This window comes from Dendropsophus ebraccatus, chromosome 9 (genome assembly GCF_027789765.1).
Source record: "Dendropsophus ebraccatus isolate aDenEbr1 chromosome 9, aDenEbr1.pat, whole genome shotgun sequence".
Lineage (NCBI taxonomy): Eukaryota > Metazoa > Chordata > Amphibia > Anura > Hylidae > Dendropsophus > Dendropsophus ebraccatus.
The window spans coordinates 46,187,426-46,205,046 of record NC_091462.1 but is presented as its reverse complement, the minus strand read 5'-3'; the positions used below and the strand labels follow the sequence as shown (position 1 = coordinate 46,205,046).

At 41.6% G+C, this 17,621-nt stretch overlaps 1 protein-coding gene across 3 annotated transcripts in view; it reads right to left on the bottom strand.

Moving 5' to 3' along the window:
• Positions 1–17,621, bottom strand: part of BARD1 (BRCA1 associated RING domain 1) — a 47,382-nt gene that overhangs the window by 6,008 nt on the left and 23,753 nt on the right. For all 3 annotated transcript variants that reach the window (XM_069985218.1, XM_069985219.1, XM_069985220.1), the window contains 5 exons: positions 16,400–17,433; positions 10,168–10,248; positions 8,829–9,001; positions 1,876–1,981; positions 501–633 (listed from right to left, as the gene is read on the bottom strand). In XM_069985218.1, coding sequence (XP_069841319.1) covers positions 501–633; positions 1,876–1,981; positions 8,829–9,001; positions 10,168–10,248; positions 16,400–17,433 — 1,527 coding nt within the window. The remainder of the gene's footprint in view (positions 1–500; positions 634–1,875; positions 1,982–8,828; positions 9,002–10,167; positions 10,249–16,399; positions 17,434–17,621) is intronic.

The following is a 17,621-nucleotide window of genomic DNA, read 5'->3' as shown; positions in this document are numbered from 1 at the left end:
GTGTGTGTGTGTGTGTGTGTGTGTGTGTGTGTGTGTGTGTGTGTGTGTGTGTGTGTGTGCGCGCGCGCATCTGTCTGTCTGTAACAAAGCTTTTCGCATATGGTGTGTTTGTTTGTGGGTATGTTTATGTAGCTGAGGTGTGTGTGTGTGTGTGTATATTTTGATGTAGCAGAGCTGGGTATGTATTGTGCATGCTGCAGAGTTGTGTAAATGATGGTATAATGTACTGACATGGAGTGTGTTAAAGTGGCTCTTATAAAACGAAAAAAAAAAAAATTAATAATAATAATAATAATAATAATAATAATAATAATAAGACTGTGCTGGACCTGAATCCTGTGGTCTGGTAGGGGCCCTGCATATCTGGTCGAGGTATTAGGACGCTACACATTATTCTCTATTTAAAGTAGTTCTGTATTGGTCTTGCTTAAGAGGTAACAGTGCCCAAGACCTGAAGTGCCCCACTCACTATTAAGGGTAGAGGAAGCACTAACACTTACCTGAGCTGTTGTAGTTGGAACAAATCTCTGCCTTTAATAATGAAACAAGCTTGTTGAGATCAGTTCTCTGAGGGGCAGACAAACCACTTGATAAAATGACAATGGCTCCTTCTCTGCACTGGACTACTTTTTGCTGTAAAAGTAAAGAATATGAAAGTCCATCATTATAACAATTCACTGTCAATTGCTACTGGTGTAGGTCAATCATAATGTTAGGCTTTACACTAAATATCCAGTACAACTTAGGCTATGTACGGGAGGAATGTACATCAAATCAAATTTGCTATATAATTTTATAAAAGATGTGATAAGCTATGTGAACCTAAAGGAAATATGTCACCTATGTTTTGTTTTATCTAATTAGAACCAAATACTGAACAGGTTTTTATTTGCTTAAAGAGAACCAATCACCTTCCTGGTGAATCGTCACCTGGCCATAGCTCTCTGCTGTGCCCTACAGTCTCCAGCAGGGCAGCAATTTAAAAATAATCCATCTCTAATGCTTAGTCCCAGCTTCCAGTATTTAGGCATGAGGGCAGAGCCTCAGCATAGTCACACTGCCTCCACCCACTTCCCAGCCATTCACGGTTAATTGGAAGCCTAAGTGCTGGGAACTTAATGCAAAGGCCAGTGCTTAGGCTGCCTATCAAGTGTTGGTGGGTGGGAAGAGGGCAGAGGCAGTGTGACTACAAGCTGCTGCAGCTCGGCCTTCATGCCTAGTTACCGGAACTGAGCAATAAAGAAAAATGTATTAAACTCCTGCGCCAGACATGCCAAAAGTTATTGTTCTCTGCAAGTCTCTGCTGAGACCCGCTGTGATCAAAAGATATAGCCAGGTGCATCAAGATCCATTCCTTGGTCGCTTTCTAATTCTGACATCGTAGCAGAGCTGAGACCCGCTGCGATCAATAACTTTTGACACACCTGATAACAGTATTTATACTCCATTCATACGCTAAAAAGTGTGTGTACAATATTGAAATCATTGGAAACCCACAGCAGGTTCATTACGGCCACAGATTGTGTTCTAAAATGCAGCGGATTAGAGTAACTGAATCACAATAAGGTTCACTGCATGCTGATTTGATGGCCAATGTGGATCAGAAATAAGTTTGAAATGAGTTTTAAGTGTAACGTACATTCCGGAGAAATTTGTATAAAAATTTTGATTGGTGGGTGTCCAGGTGTGCAGACCACCACCTACTGCTATAAGGAATGGGGAGAAAGGCTCAGTTGAGCACAGTTTCTCCCTGTTCTCTCCTCATACGCTTAGCACAAATGTGTGAAACCCTAGAAGTACATTCACAACTTTGTGTAGAGTGTCAGTCAATATAAGGCAGAAGTTCTGTGCAATGAGGCAGACTTCAGTACTTACTGCAGGGCCCGGACTGGGTAGTTGCTTTTTTGCCTGTGTTTGCAGCAAAGCCGACTTCATCTCCTCTGTTTGAGCATAGTCTACAGGCCGCAGACCGAATATATTACTGGTAAAACAAGCACAGATGGGTTTTAAGTAAATACAATATGTGACTGGATTCTTAACTAGGTACATTAGCGAGAATCAAGTTTTATTTCCCGTGTCTTGTTTCTCTGTAGATTGGACTCAACAACACATACACAAAAACATAAGCCTTGGAATAGCAGGCAAGACAGATGGACTGCAGGCGGACAAGCTGCTGAATCAAACAAGGCGAATAAAACACAGAAGCCAACGTCTCTCTCCTCACACATCAATGTCTTCTGTCTGATGGTAATGCACCATGCATCAGACAGTCATAGGAGAGTCTCCCATCCAGCTCAAAGGCTAAAATCCCAGAAAACCCAGTATTTTATGATATGTCATACACCTTATTAGACCATACCTAAAAATCAACCTGCAAAGACATGTCTCAAAAATATAATATTTTTTAAAGAATTTTACAAGAAACAGGGTTTTCTGACTCCAATAGACTTAGGCCCCCTCCACACCTGAACCACAAGTTCCATTACAAGCCTCGGTCACAGATTCCAACAAATACCACAAAGTTAGGGAACTACTAAACGTCTGGTTCACGAAAAATATAGCTAAACACCAAGGAGGAGATTTATGAAAGGGTGTAAATATACACCAGGTGTAAAACTGCCCACAGCAACCAATCACAGCTCAGCTTTCAGCTCTAGTAAAATAAAATCTAAGCTGTGATTGGTTGCTGTGGGCACTTTACACCACATGTATATTTACACCCTTTCATAAATCTCCCCCCAAATGTACTGTAAGGGTATGTTCACACTACGGAATCTTGACAGAAAACCCGTTGCGGATTCCGCAACTTGCACCCGCTCGCAGACTCTGGTGGCCGCGCTACGCCAAAACTGCGAGCTGCAAAATCCGCAAAGGGTTTTCCGTTGGGATTCCATAGTGTGCACATACCCTAAAAGAGAATAGTGTGGACGACCTGTGATGGTTGTTTTGAAACTACAACTCCCAGTATAGTCAGACAGCTACATTTTACATAACTCAGTAAAATATACTGTTCTTATGATAAACTCTATATAATATATGTAAAGCTTAAATAAAAGATAGAGTGCACTTAATCTAGAGCAGGTAGACTGACGCCAGTGGCAAACAAAGGGTTAAGAATGTTTGGTGGAACAGAACTTTTGGATCAGCTCTTTTCTGGGATGCCCTGATTAATTTTGCACTAATAGAAGCCCCCGGTTCTCTTGCATTAATAATGTGCTGGGAGCTGGCACATTACAAATGCTCCAGATTAACGGATAATTGGTTCAGCCTCAGCACGGCATCCTGGGAGTTCCAGCCCATTAAATACTGTCACGCTGCTCTGTTCTGGCATGCATCAAAGGGGCAGGTATTTGGCCCTCCATAAAGCCAGCTACTTTCACAGGTACAATGTAGGCTCAGTGACAAATGTATCTCAATGTAATCACATCATCAGCATGAACGCATTGACAACATGAGTTTATAACACATCGGCTATGCAAATACACGTACACACATGGAGCAGCCATAACACTGCCTGCCTAATATTATGTAAGACCCCCTCTCATGCGGATTTGAAAGCACTTGTTGGGGCATGAACTAGACAAGACCTTTAAAAGTGCCCTATGGTATCAGCCATTAATATGTTAACAGCAGATCCTGTAAGGCCTCCTTGGATTGAACTTCTTTTTCCAACACTAAAAAAAGATGATCAATCAGATTTGGATCTGCAGGACTTGGAGGCCAAATCAACTTTTGGACATTAGGCCATTCTTAAAGTTTTAATGGTCACATGGCTATTTAAAGTGCTAATGGTGGTGGATAGGGTTCAGCATGGACACCTGATCAGATAGCAGCTATGTAGCAAGACTGGTATCATTGGGTATTCTGCCATCTTTCTATTAAAGGAGAAGTCCAGCAAAAATGTTTATTAAAGTGCCCCTTAAAAGTTATACAAAATCACCAATATACACTTATTAAGGGAAATGCTTATAAAGTGTTTTTTTCCCTGCACTTACTTCTGCATCAAGGCTTCAATTACTGTAAAAAATGGTGATGTCACGACCCGACTCCCAGAGCTGTGCGGGCTGTGGATGCTGGAGAGTATGATGCTCAGTGTCCCTCCAGTGCTCTGTGTCCCTCAGTGTCCCCGTGCCATCCTCTCCAGCAGCCAAAGCCCGCACAGCTCTGGGAGTCGGGTCGTGACATCACCACGTTATCCAGGAAGTGAAGCCTTGATGCAGTAGTAAGTGCAGGGAAAAAAACACTTCATAAGCATTTCCTGTAATAAGTGTATAATGGAGATTTAAGTAACTTTTGGGGGGCAATACAATACTTTAATAAAAAATTTCACTGGACTTCTCCTTTAAAGCCAGCTTTACAGTAGCTCTACTGAGACACCTACGTAGACAAGCTCACCTTCACTCCCTAAAACCAGTGAATCTTTGGCACACTGTTGAGGTTCATCAGTAGTCTTCCTTTGGGTCAATTTGGTATTTACTATCCACTGAACGCTGGGAATACTCTTGTGATCGAATTACAAGAACTGGTACATGATAACCTATATTAACAATTTACGCTGAAACGTATATAGTACAGTTCCATCAATTTCAATGAAACTGCCTTCAGTAGTGTTTCTGAGATATGGAATCTTGCAAACTAAAAATTAAAAGGTATGATGGAACATTGCACAGACATGTGAGAAGAGATAAAGCGAGAGCCATTAGTATAAATAAGTCCTGTCATTTACCAATTTTATGGTTTGGCAAGTAAAGAAATGATCATGAGTTGTGGTGGAAACAGTCAGCTACTCAATAACTCAACAATGCTGAATAGATAGCAAACTATCAGGCTTGGGTAAACATGGGTGAAGAATACAGTAGCGGATCCCGTCATGCACAAAACTCATTTACTCCTTTTTTTTTTTTTTTTTTACCTCAACCACTTCTAAAATATATAGACATAAAACAAACCTTTTTTCTCAATTTCAGAGAATAATGTGATGGATAAAGAACTGAATCCCAGACCCTTAAACATGAAGTACTTAATGCAAAGCTCCAATTTGTCTGGAATAAGTAAATCCGGACACCCACCCACCAGAATTTCATATCCCTAGTGAAAAGTGGAGAATAGAAACAGCTTTTGCTAATACTAGCCCTGCTGTGCATGAAAAGCAGGCAGGACAGTCCATTTCAGCTGAAGTGTTTATGAACAACTGTGAAATTGCAAAATGTGCAGATCTAATTTGTCAATGACTTGGCTGGCTGTGCCTAGGCCAGGGGGAGGCACACGAATTGGAGACTGTACATGAAGAAAAGCCGCTATAAAAATATAAATTAGTTCTGTGCAGAAGATTAACTTGAGGGGAAAAAAAATTAACTAGACCAGCGGGGCAATTAATAGGTCCAATGGTCCAGATCACATTTTCCATTTGCAGTTTGCTATCTTGCCTACACAGGGGGAATGCTTTGAATGGAGGGGAAAGCAGCGGAACTGTGGAATCTTAGAGATTTTAGACCTGGCACCTGAAGAGGACACCTCCTTGTCTCTTATATGAAGATCTACACACAAACATATCTAGACATACCTTTTCATTAGCAAGGCCAAGCAATTTCCGAACACTAACATTATAGAATCCTATTAAGCGCTTAATTGAAACCTGCTGCAGAAGAGATTTTATGCTGTCAGATTTACATAAATTGGAGCTCTCCTAATTGCTGAAATGCCGTTGTTGGAAGCTTCCGATGTCTCAGACTGCTGCTGATGATCTAGATGTCAGGATTTTGTGCACGGCTTCATGTCACATCCAATAGCAATAATGATCTGAACACTAACATAAACTACCTTAACCCTAACATTAAATTAACAGCTTCTGAATGACCTCCACCTACTTGATTTGCTAAATAGAATATTAAATCTCAGCAGTCTTAAACCCACAGGGCCAAAATGGAGGTTAACCTAGTGAACCGTGGCAGCTTTGCCCATACTGTCAGTTCAGGTGTTTTGCCAAAGGCAAGAACAACCTTCTTCCTCTGACCTTGCGTTCTTCCTAAACGTAAATCCTTTTAATTTGAAGTGACTGTCAGAAAGAAGTCATTCCGCAAAGCATTCTGTTTTCTGCAGGGTTTTATGGAAAGCTCCGATGGAGAAATTTAAAGACCTCCTCTACTGAGATCCAAACATGGACAACATGGTATATGGGCAGCATTCCACACAAACTGTGAGTAGCTAGGAAGAAAGAATTTTGAGGACTAAAATAAAAAAAATAATAAAAAAACACAAGAAAAAATCTGTTCAGGCAGAGATGTGCTGATAGAGATGATTTTACACACAAAACATGAAAATCAGCCAAACAAGTGAGTGCTTGCCCCACTGATCATGCCTTGTGAAGTCAGATCAATGCTTGTTTACAGACGGGATTAAGCCATTACACGGCCCGATCACTGATGTAAACGAGCCCTGTTCTGCTAAATTGTCGCTCGTTACTAAGCCTTTTTTTTTTTTTTGCAGAAATCGATAGTTTAGGCGATTTTAAGAAACTTTGTAAATGGGTTTATTAGGCAAATATGCCATTATCTGCATTTTACCCAGGTACACCCCCCCCCTCCTCTCTCTCATTCACTGCTCATTATCAGGAAATCTCGACTTGTTTAAATCAGTCGAGCCCTGTCTGTTCTATGGAGAAGGAAGATTAGTCGCCAGCAGAAAACAAAGGATTACACAGGGGGACCTGTGTGAAAGCTGGTATTCAGAGGTCAGTGCTGACTTCAGAGGAGATAGCCCAGTGATGTAGCTGTAAATGAACTCTTTGTTGTCCTGTTTTGGTGCATTATCTCCCTTAACCCCTCCCCTCTTCATAAGAGAACTATAAAGACTATAAAAATGCATTTTTTCGGCTTATAAACCCAATTACAAAGTTTCTTAAAATCGCCTGTACTATTGATTTCTGCTAAAAAAACATTTAAACAGAGAAAATTTAAACATACCTCTCTGCACTCCCCATGTTCTTCTCGCTTCTGCCCTCTGTCCACAGCTGCCACTTGAACTTCACAGCTGGTCTCTGAAGTGACAGGCTGCCACAGCTAGTGGGCGGCCTGTCGCTTCAGAGACTGGCTCTGAAGTTCCAGTGGCAGCTGCAGGCGGAGGCGAGGAGGACACCGGGGAGCATGGAAAGTATGTATAAAGTTTCAGATTTTTCTTACAAAGTAATCAGTCGTCGGCTGCGCAGCGCTATTATGTGTAGGCTGGAATAAACGACAATGATCACCCAATGATCGATGCAGCAGCTGATTGTTGTTGTCTTTATTACATGGAGCAAGAATCTGCTGAATCGGCAAGTTATTGCTTTGTGAAATTGGGCCCTTACACTTGAAGATTGTAAGGGCCCAGACTAAGGGGTACTAGGTGTAAAAATGCTGACCAACACTATTCTTGAAGGCGTTGTTCTACAGTCATAAGTTATCTGGTATCCAACTGCTGGGACCCCCAACAATCTCGAAAACAGGGACTAAAACTCACAATGGATTGGAAGTGGTGCGCTCAGATGTCCGCTATTTGGTGGATTGTACAGGTCCCAATTTTAATGGGTCGGTGGGGTGGGGGAGCGTACAGCGGTAATGGGGTTGGGTCACAGTAGGGGATAACTTCTAATTGTGGGACAACCCCTTTAAGTATAAACCATGAACATTTAAAAAGGTACATGTTACTTACAGTTACTCCCACCGCAGGGTTTTGTCATTGATTAAATTAATCCACGCTTATTTCCATTAATGCAAAGCCACATAGTATGACATATGGTTCTTACATTTAATTTAATGCATCATGCAACACATTATCTTATTAATGTTCACAGCTGAAAATACTATAAATTCCTACAGGCAATTCACAAAATGATTCAGCCGATGTAGATGCTTTACTAACGTACTCTGTCGCTTTATTCAGCACCCGACTGCAAGCCACAAAAAATTATATTTAAGTCACATTTCTTTCTTAAAACTGTATGAAACAAGGAGACAAAAAAAGGAAAAGCCCAACCAATAAGATTAGCGCTGCTCACTATTGCCTCGCAGTCACACTGCAGTAGAGTCTGCAGCAGCCAAGTGACTGTACACCAGCTGCATACCTAAGCAGCAGCGCAGATCAGCCAGCAATCTACGGGGCACACTGGGTGACAATGGCCATGAAATTACACTGCCTGCTCATCTCCTTCATGATGATCAGGAGGTGCTCATCCCCCATATTAGCTCATCTATATAGTAGCAATAGAAAGCAATCATGCTTTTGATAAAGAAAATGCTGCAGGTGGTGGTGACTAAATTTACAAGGCTGTTCTCTATATCATGCAATGTGATCATTACTATTATTACTTCTAGGTGAATATAGGTTCTGACAATTTTATGTTTGCATTACATGAATTAAAATGAAAAGAAATGAAATAATATGCACAATACTGTTGTAAAGACACAAGACTTCCCAGGAATAATCATCCTTTTCTTAGGTTACCCACTTAAGTATTTTGCGTTTCAGAGCTCCATCATCTTGTCGCAAAGACAAGCCTTCTTTTCAAGAGACAATTACGGTAAGAAACTAATGATTAAAATCAATTTCTGTTCGACTGTACGGTAAAAGTACAAAACAATTATGAATGCTTTCACATCTCTGACAGTTCTTAAAACAGGTTTTCTGATATAATTGCACAGAATGAGGTCTAATTATGTGATAAGTATGTGTCTTTATCCACACAGAATTCTCCCAGGCTGTGCCAACTAGATCAATCCGGCCTACTACAGCCACAGCCCTGACAATCCCACATAATCCCGCTTTAAGAATCCAGGACGGGCTTCCATACTTACACCGCATCTTGCAAAGCTCCGTGCTGGAGAAGAAGACGGACGATGGCGATATGACCGTTTCTTACGGCATCGTGAAGAGGTGAGTCGTTTTGGTATCCGGTGGTGTTCACGAGGGCCTGGTGTCGGAGCAGCGCCTCTACCACAGTGGTGTGCCCGTGGTTACAAGCTTCGTGCTGGATGTATCAAAGAGAACATAAGAATCACAAACTATTTCTGCTGTGCTAAGAATACATTAGTAGTGTTAGGTTTCTAATACATCTGCTCTATAGTATTTTAGGTTCTGACCTTGTACATCATCTGATATCCAGAATCACCAATTTGCTTGTGGAATACATTCATATTGGGTTTAATAGACATAATAAGACGAAAACAGAGAACTCTGGGGAACACTTTTATAGTGACCTCATAGACCGCGGTTGTTTATGAAAGCTACGACTTATGGCGCAGAGCATCACTTGTTTAAATGTTATCTAGTGAAGGATTGCATGGATACCTATTACATTAAATTATACTGACTAAAGTACCATCGTATGATTGTAGTTGTACAATAAAATCGGATTTTAATGCAAGGCTGGTTGTATAGCACAGAAGAAGATACTAGTCTTGAACTTTCTCTCCTACATTCAGCGGGAGAGACCCATTGTCCCAAAACTGTTAATGGAGAGAAGATTTAAAACTACAATCCCACAAAATAAGGCACTCATGGACAGTCCTGTTTTTGCTTAAGTTAATGTTATTTTCCCCACCCTATCTTGCCGGTGTAGAGATCCCAGTGGCACGGTCCACTTTTCAAAACACTGCCTGCTTCCCACACTTGGCCCTTGTTTCTTCATGTGCACCGGCCCGCTCTATACACTGATGGCAGGCCCGGCTCCCCCAGTGCATAGAGTAGGACAATGCTTGTAAAGAAACCGTTGCCGAGTGTGGGAACTGGGCGGCATTTTAAAAAAATGGAACTTGGAATGGAGTAAAATGGTGATAAAACTCAGGATATGTAGAATTAGAAAAGAAAATCAATGTAAAAATCCACAGATGCAGATTTTGCTGCAGTGGACAAGTCCTATAACAACAAAGCTCCCTAAGGGTCCTTATAGACATGAAGATTTGTCAGTCGAGGGGGCTCGTTTGAGAGCACTGGGCTGTATAAACGATCCTTGTATTGTGTGTGCAGCCCAAGAAGCTACTCCATAACACCTATACGCTATAATGGAGAGCTACACAGACACAATGGTGGAGAGCCACACAAACGCACCACCAGCTCTAGATACTTGTCTTGTACACTTTTGGCTTTGGATGTCTCTGCGACAACTGACAAACGTGAATGCAGCAGAAGACTTACCAAAGGAGTCCATCCAGCATTGTCTTTGACATTGGGGTTAGCTCCACTCTTGAGAAGTTCCTCTACGGCTCCCACATCGCCCTGTGTGCAGTTATAAGAGACAGTTCAATCATCTTCAGAACACAGAGGAAAAGCAGGGATTGTAGCCATAAAGGACATAAAAGCATGCTGCACATAAATATAGTTAAATGTATTTATAGCTGCTTTTCAGTCTCACATTAAAACAGAACAGTAAAATGGCGAGATAGAGCCGCTGTTATTATTAGAAATGTAAGATGTTTTCCTGTACAGCTGCCAAAGAACAAATATTATCTGACTGCAGTCACAGGCTGAAGCACTTCACAAATGTAATGAATATGGTGCAATGAAGAGGAAGGGTTTTTTTTCTAGTGGATTTTGGGCCAATGCTCAGCAGCTCTGCATTGGAATGAAACAAGAATCTCCGGGCTATAATAACAGATGCCGCACTAACTTGTGTTGTGTCGTGTGTCTCACATCCCAGAGACTGGGTTTATGTAACACACAAAAAGAACAAAAGCAATTTAAAAGGCCACAGACACCTTTTCTTATTTGTTTCTTGAATGCAAAATGAAGCAACTTTTGAAATGATCTCCATTAGAAACTTCCTACCATTTAGCTGCTGCTAAATGGTACAGGTCCCCATACATCTTATACTTAGTTGTACCTGCAGCTCGTGGTGAGTTTGGCTGTCTGTATAAGGTGTGTGGGTCTCTTACAAATCAGCGACAGATTATGTCGGTGGTAATCATTCAGCCGTCCGTTATTAAAAGGTGTATGGCCCCTTTAGGTTTCTGCTTTCTCAGTCTTAGAGAAAACAACTGGGTGGGAAGGGGTTACAAATTAGTTCAGAAAGTAGAAAGGGGGAGAGATGCCTTGAAGGACAGCTCACTTAGCTGGAGAGAGACAGGAGAGAAGATACAAGGCAGTCTGCAGGGTAGAGTCACTCGGGCGGAGTACAAGTATGGGGAAAAAAAAAAAAAAAAAAAAAAAAAAAAAAAAAAAGAAGATCACACAGAACTCTGTGGAGGCCAAAGAAGCAAAAGTAATAAACAAGTAATAAACAAGACAAATGTGTCCATAATCAAGTAACACACCTCTAATCTAAACAAAAAAAAATTATAGTGCAGGAATGTGCACTATAATCATTTTACTACAAAACTTTTAATTTTGATTTTACATTAAAAATCACTACACAGACCATGCTGGCTTTGGCTTATTTCTAAGCATCAGGGGACAACAGCTTGTTCGGTCTCTATAGTTTTCTTCGCAGGTACAAAACCAAACGCTACACATTACATTCTACAGCATTGGAGTTGGGGGCTATGGAGAAAAAGCAAGATGCTTAGTTATGAGCAGCTGTCAGTATGGACCATGGTCTTCCAGACTGTAATTTAGCTGAACAACCCCCAGCACTCCCAACTCCCAGCTATAAAATGACTGCTGGCCAAACGCATAGCATACAAACATTTTTCTCAATATCCCATTAAAAGCACTCATAGTAGCTACGCGGTAATGTTGATTTCATTCACCTAATTCCTGTACAAATGTAGAGTACATGACCACTCTTTAAAATATATGTAAAGTTTTTAAAAACTTGAGATGTCAAAGATTCAGTAAATTTTATTGTGGAGGTCTGGGTGCTGAGTAGGGAGGATCGCTACTCAAGACCGCTCGTTCAGCATTTGCATACCAATGGCTGATGTAGTTGGATGCATCCCAAGGGAGTCCTAGAAAACATAGATACAGGCTATTGCAGTGTTCACACTACGTATTACACCGCCCGTTCTGTGACCTGGACGTGTCACAGAATGGGCTGTATCATAGAAGTTCATCCCGGACAGTACTGCAGTATCGGCCAGATGAACTTCATTTGTGCTGAATTGGGATGCAGGTGCATCTGTGTGCCCGCATGCCAATTCACCGGAGCTGCACTCTCCATTGTGTGAGCTTCAGGGTTGCGAAGCCGCTATTCAATGAACAGCGGCCGCACAAAACTGACATGTGAGTTTTCCTGAGGTCGCTGGGGATACCGGCTGGAGTATATATTATGTGTATACACTCCGTCCGGGATTCCCTCTGACTGCAGTGCAACATAACTTTTCTATAAATGAGGACCGTGTTGTAAATCGGCAACAATGGCCATGATTAATAGAAAAGCTATGTTGTGTGAACGTAGCCTATAGCTGTATCTATGTTTTACAGGACTCCCTGGAGCTGCATCCAACTTGGTTTAGCATTTGAATACCGGTGGCTGAAGATCAGTGGTCTAGAGTGGCGCTCCTCTCAAGTGCCAAGACATTGCTAAGGTGAAAGGGAAGCAGCTTTCAGGTGAGCACTGTGTCCATTCACGTCTATTCTTCACCAGTTGTGTCTGCTTGGAGAGATGTACAAGTTTACAGTACGTCCACAGACACTCCTGGGACTTTTGGCAAGTCATACAATGCTCAGAGCAGACAAAAATTCGGAAGTGACAAAATGACGAATCAGGTGTTATTTATAAAATTCAGGTACACTTTGATGAAAAAAATCAGTGCTGATTCATTTTATAATATATATCTATACACACTGTGCTTTAATACTTTGCAAAGCAATAGTTGAGTAATAAAATCCTTGCTGGCTGCAGACAAGACTTACTGCACACAATTCATACACTAAACTGCATAATAAAACAGTATGCCGTCCGCACCCCTTGTGGCTGCCGCAGGTAGTTAGAATTTTAGCATCTAACTTCAGTTGTGTTATCATCTTAATGGCTAAAGCTCGCCATACACATTAGATATGTGCTGGCAATAACCCCCAAATTTGTAGGGAATAGACGACTAATATATATAGGGGGCCTTCCATCTCATTGCATGTCTGTACAGTGTATGTGTGTGTGTGTGGGGGGGGGGTAACTGGGAAAGATGGGATGAATTCTATCAGCCATGTCAGCTCAAATATTTTTAAGCAACATAGCTATTTAAAGAGGTTATCCAGGATTAGGAAAAACACAGCTACCTACTTGAAAAAACAGCACCACCCCTGACCATGGCTGCAATTCAGCTCCATTTACTTCAATGGAAATGTGGAGTAAAACCACACCCAAACTGCAGACAAGAGTGCTTTTGTTTTTGAAGGAAAGCAGTAATGCTTTTTGTAAGCCTGAATAAAGGTATTTAGATGTTTTGCAAATTCAAATTAAATAATGGCAATGTGTACAGTCTTTAAAAAGGACAACTCTGACGATTTTTTCGGAAAAATGGCAGGAAGGGGAGGGGGTTGAAAGAAATAACATGCTCTCAGTTCCCTGTCTCCAGCGCCGCTGCTGCGTACCGCTGCTCCCGTCCCCAGGTTGGTCCCCGGCCCCTTCTTGCTTTGAGAGAGTACCCGGATGTGACGTGTCAGGACTGCTCAGCCAGTCAATGGCCATAACGGGGTCCCACCTCGGCCGCTGACTGGCTTAACAGCCCTGACATGTCACTTCCCAGGTCCCTTCTAACAGGAGGCGGCTGAGGACTCTGAACTGAAGCAGCAGTAAACAGCATGAGCACTGGAGACGGGGACGTGAGAGCACGTTATTTTTTTTCAGCCTCCACGGCACTTAAAAAAAAAAAAAAAAAAAAAAAAAAAAATCGGCCTGTCTGGAGTTGTCCTTTAATGCCCCTATTCCACAGGTCGTTTAGAGGAGCAAACGAGCGCTCTCAGCGCTCGTTTGCTCCTCGTTCCCCGCTCGCTGCCGCCGCTATTCAACGCGGCTGCAGCAAGCGGGTCAGTGCGGGAGGGGGCGGCGGGGAGCTGCGGGGGGGGCTGCCCGGGGGATCGCTGATCGTCCAGGCAGCCCATAGGATATAGCAGCGTCTGCTGCCGATGCTCCTATTCAATGAAGCGCCGGCAGCAGATCGCTGCTATATCAGTCGCTTGTTTTTCAACATGTTGAAAAACAAGCGACTGCAACGATCAGCCGACATGAACGATGTCGGCTGATCGTTGCACTCTATTCCACCGGACGATTATCGTCCGTAGCGGCCGATATCGGCCGAATACGAACGATAATCGTTCCGTGAAATAGGGCCTTAAGACTGATGTAAACAGCCTGGTGTTAAAAGATGGACATTTACATGAAGTCTTTGGAGAATCTGTGGGCAACCACAAGACGATCTGACCTTTCTGTCTGCCCTGTTGTAGAGACTGAAATGTTAATGAAAATAATTTTGGAGTAATTAAGAAATGCATTTCAGACGAGAAAGGGAAGAGTTTCTGCCAAGTATAAATTACATCTGTTCAGTGCCTTACTCCTTTTGTCACAGTAACAAAGATAGCTGGAACCGATAAATGCCTATTGTCTTGCTTTATAATCATTTAAAAAGCCAAACCCAACCGCACTTCACTCACTTGTGCCTAAAAACTACAAATTGTGGTCACTTTACTTTGTACAAGAGAAATGCAAAGCTAAAAGCAACACATCCGACATCCGGTGCCTTCTCAGAGATGAGCTATTAGCCATTTTGTTAACTTATTTTTGGGGATAGGCTTCTCGTACATACAAAACAGGGAGCAGGTACTTTTCCAACAGTGTTTATTTTACTCGGAAGCCAAGTCTTTTTAAAGAGAAGATAATTTTACGAAATTTCAGACTTCTTGAAATCATTGTCTGCAAGGAAGCGTTCTTGTGGGCCAGGTTATCAACTTTCATTCATCTTTCTCGCACAGTTATTGTCAGCCGCACAATAGTAGCAGATAGCTTAATTGCCGCAGCTTAAAATTTTTAGTATTCTCCTGGAGACTCTGACTAGTTCCAGACCAATTTTCTTACCAATGGAGCATTTCCTGGAAAACGCACAATAATCAAGCGCAGCTCCCATCGCCTTCCAAAAGATTAAATTAACTCAAATCAGACGCCAAAAATGGAACTAATAAGCATCCAAGAATGGTCATAAAACACGATAGCGATTGCCACACATAAAAGAACTTTGGATCTGACAGCTGGGAATAACTACGGCATAAAAGCTCTGAGATAAAAACTTCATCAGGATTTTTTTTTTAACCTACTGCTATCTATCTAAATAGATTCACATCTGTATCACACCTATGGAAAAGAAAAGCTGAAGTCTCAAATGTTCGGCAGATTCAAGGGGTTATCCAGCTGCAAGTATATATATAGACGTTATTCTTACCTCATTACGCTCCCCCAGTGTCCTACTGGGATCCGGGTCCCCCACTGACTGCAGTTGCCACCACTTCACAGACTGGCTCGTCTCGGCATTCACAGCCTGTTCAGGGACAGGACAGCGCTGCGGCAAGTGACTGAGCGACTGTCACTGCTGAAACGAGTCGGTCTTGTAAGTGGTATCGGCTGCAGTCAGGGGGACCTGATGACCCCTTTAAAAGAGGTCTCAAGTCAGAGGGGCCTAGATTCAAACGTTATCAGCTTCCAATGGATAAATATACAGTATAAACGTATTATTTAGAAAAAGAAAAAAAAACTTTATGGGGTTACCCCTATGGCAAAGTCTACATAAAGAAAGGTTATGAAATGCCATAAAACTGTTTCATGCATTTTGGGGCCAAGTTATTTATCTACCTGTGTATTTTTAGAAGCAGAGCCCTATACATTAAGGGGAGACCTTAATGTAAAAGGTCTGACATATACCTAAGATAGATCAATAATACATCTAACTTCATGTTAAAAAAACATATATGGCACAGTTTACCTTTTTTAAGGGATTCAGCCTAGATGTCCTGAACAGAAGCAATAAATAGGGACTAATTTTTAATACATTTAATGCATGCACTGGGACCTATCCTGGCATATGTTACACAAAGTCTCGTGGATCACTTTAAAAGTGGTGTCAGTTGCGCCAAAAAATTGTGCCAAAATAACGGTGCAGGACCTTGAGCATTTCCTCCTCTAGTGTTTTAAACTTCTTTGGAGACCTTTGCTTGCTGTGTGTGGATAGGAACATCGTAGCTTACAAGCAGAATATTAAAAACTGTGCAGACCCAGCATTGAGAGCTTACTCTTGGTCTCATTTCCTTTCAATATCTATCCAGTTTTGGTAATCCTCTGTAAATTAGTCCATATCCATATTAACTTTGTCATGTAAACTTAAGTTTGCACATAGACAAAGGTGAGCCATAAAAAGCTTTTTGTTTTGAAGAACCAACGTTAAATATAACTTGATCAAAATAAAATTATAATAAATAAAACACCACTGGAGAAAAGTTCTCTTACCTTAATAGAAGCCACATGAAGCATTGTCTCACCCTTGTGGTTCTTCTTTGTAAAGTTACTTGGGGATGTCGTAACATTAGCTCCAGGTTGGCTCCTCCTTCTGCCATCTTTAGGAGTTTGTGGAGTAGAATGGGGCTTAGGATCGGTCTCTGCTTTCATAGATTTTCTGATTTCATTGTTCTTTACTTTCCCAGGATCCCCTGTATCATCTGACGTGGAATCATCAGCAAGCTTTGTCTTTCTCAAACGTTTCGTGGCACTGGAAATAGGGGATGTAGATGGATAATGTTTCCGTTTTAGAGGAGTCTTTTCTCGCTTAGTTCTTCCAGAAGAAACATTTTTTTGCTGTGTGAATTGTAACAACTTCTCAGAGCCGGGTTCTTCTTTTACAGATTCCTCCATTTGACTTACACTTTGTCTATTTTCTTGGTTCGGATCATGGCTGTAGTCAGTTTCTTGCTCGGCACCGATAGACTGATGCACAGATGTCACAGACTCAGACTTTAAACTATTGATGTCTTTTATGTTGTTGTCTGTAGTGTTTTCAGTCTTATGATCTTCTAACACGAGCTCCATCTTTTCTGAGCCATTTGTAATCATGTTGTTACATTCATAATTGTTTTCTTGCACATCATCATCAGACATCTGAAGTATACGTAGGTGGCTGCAAAAAGACACCGATCTATTGGCTTCCTGGTTATTACTTTCTTCAAAGATGTCAATATTCTCACTTTGTGTTCCAATGCCCCACTTTTTGTTAATGTCCTCCAGCTGCTTCTTCTTTGTTTTCCGACATTTCGGCTTCTTTTTGGCATGTTCCAGTTCGGGTGAAGAAGAGACAAATTCGTATGGCGCCAACATTGTAGCCTGTTTGCATTGTGAAGGAAGCGGCTGTCTGTTTTCTTCACGTTCCAAAACATACCTCACCTTCCCTCTACGGGGGCTAAACCTCATCTTTATGTTTTTCTTCTTAGAATTGCCTTCTGTAGTGTTCTGTTTGAGTGATGCATCTTGACACAAATCCATTTTACTTCCTGCAAGAGAAGTGAAAATTATAAGTCATTTTCAGCAGTTTATGTAAGCACCATTGGTTTCTAATAGAAGCAATTGTTTTGAAATGGTGCTCTTTATATGGTGTTAAAATAGCCCACTCATGGGAATTTATTTTACCTGCTAAGAGTGAATTTGTCTTGATTTGGCAATTTTCAAGTAGGGCTACAGA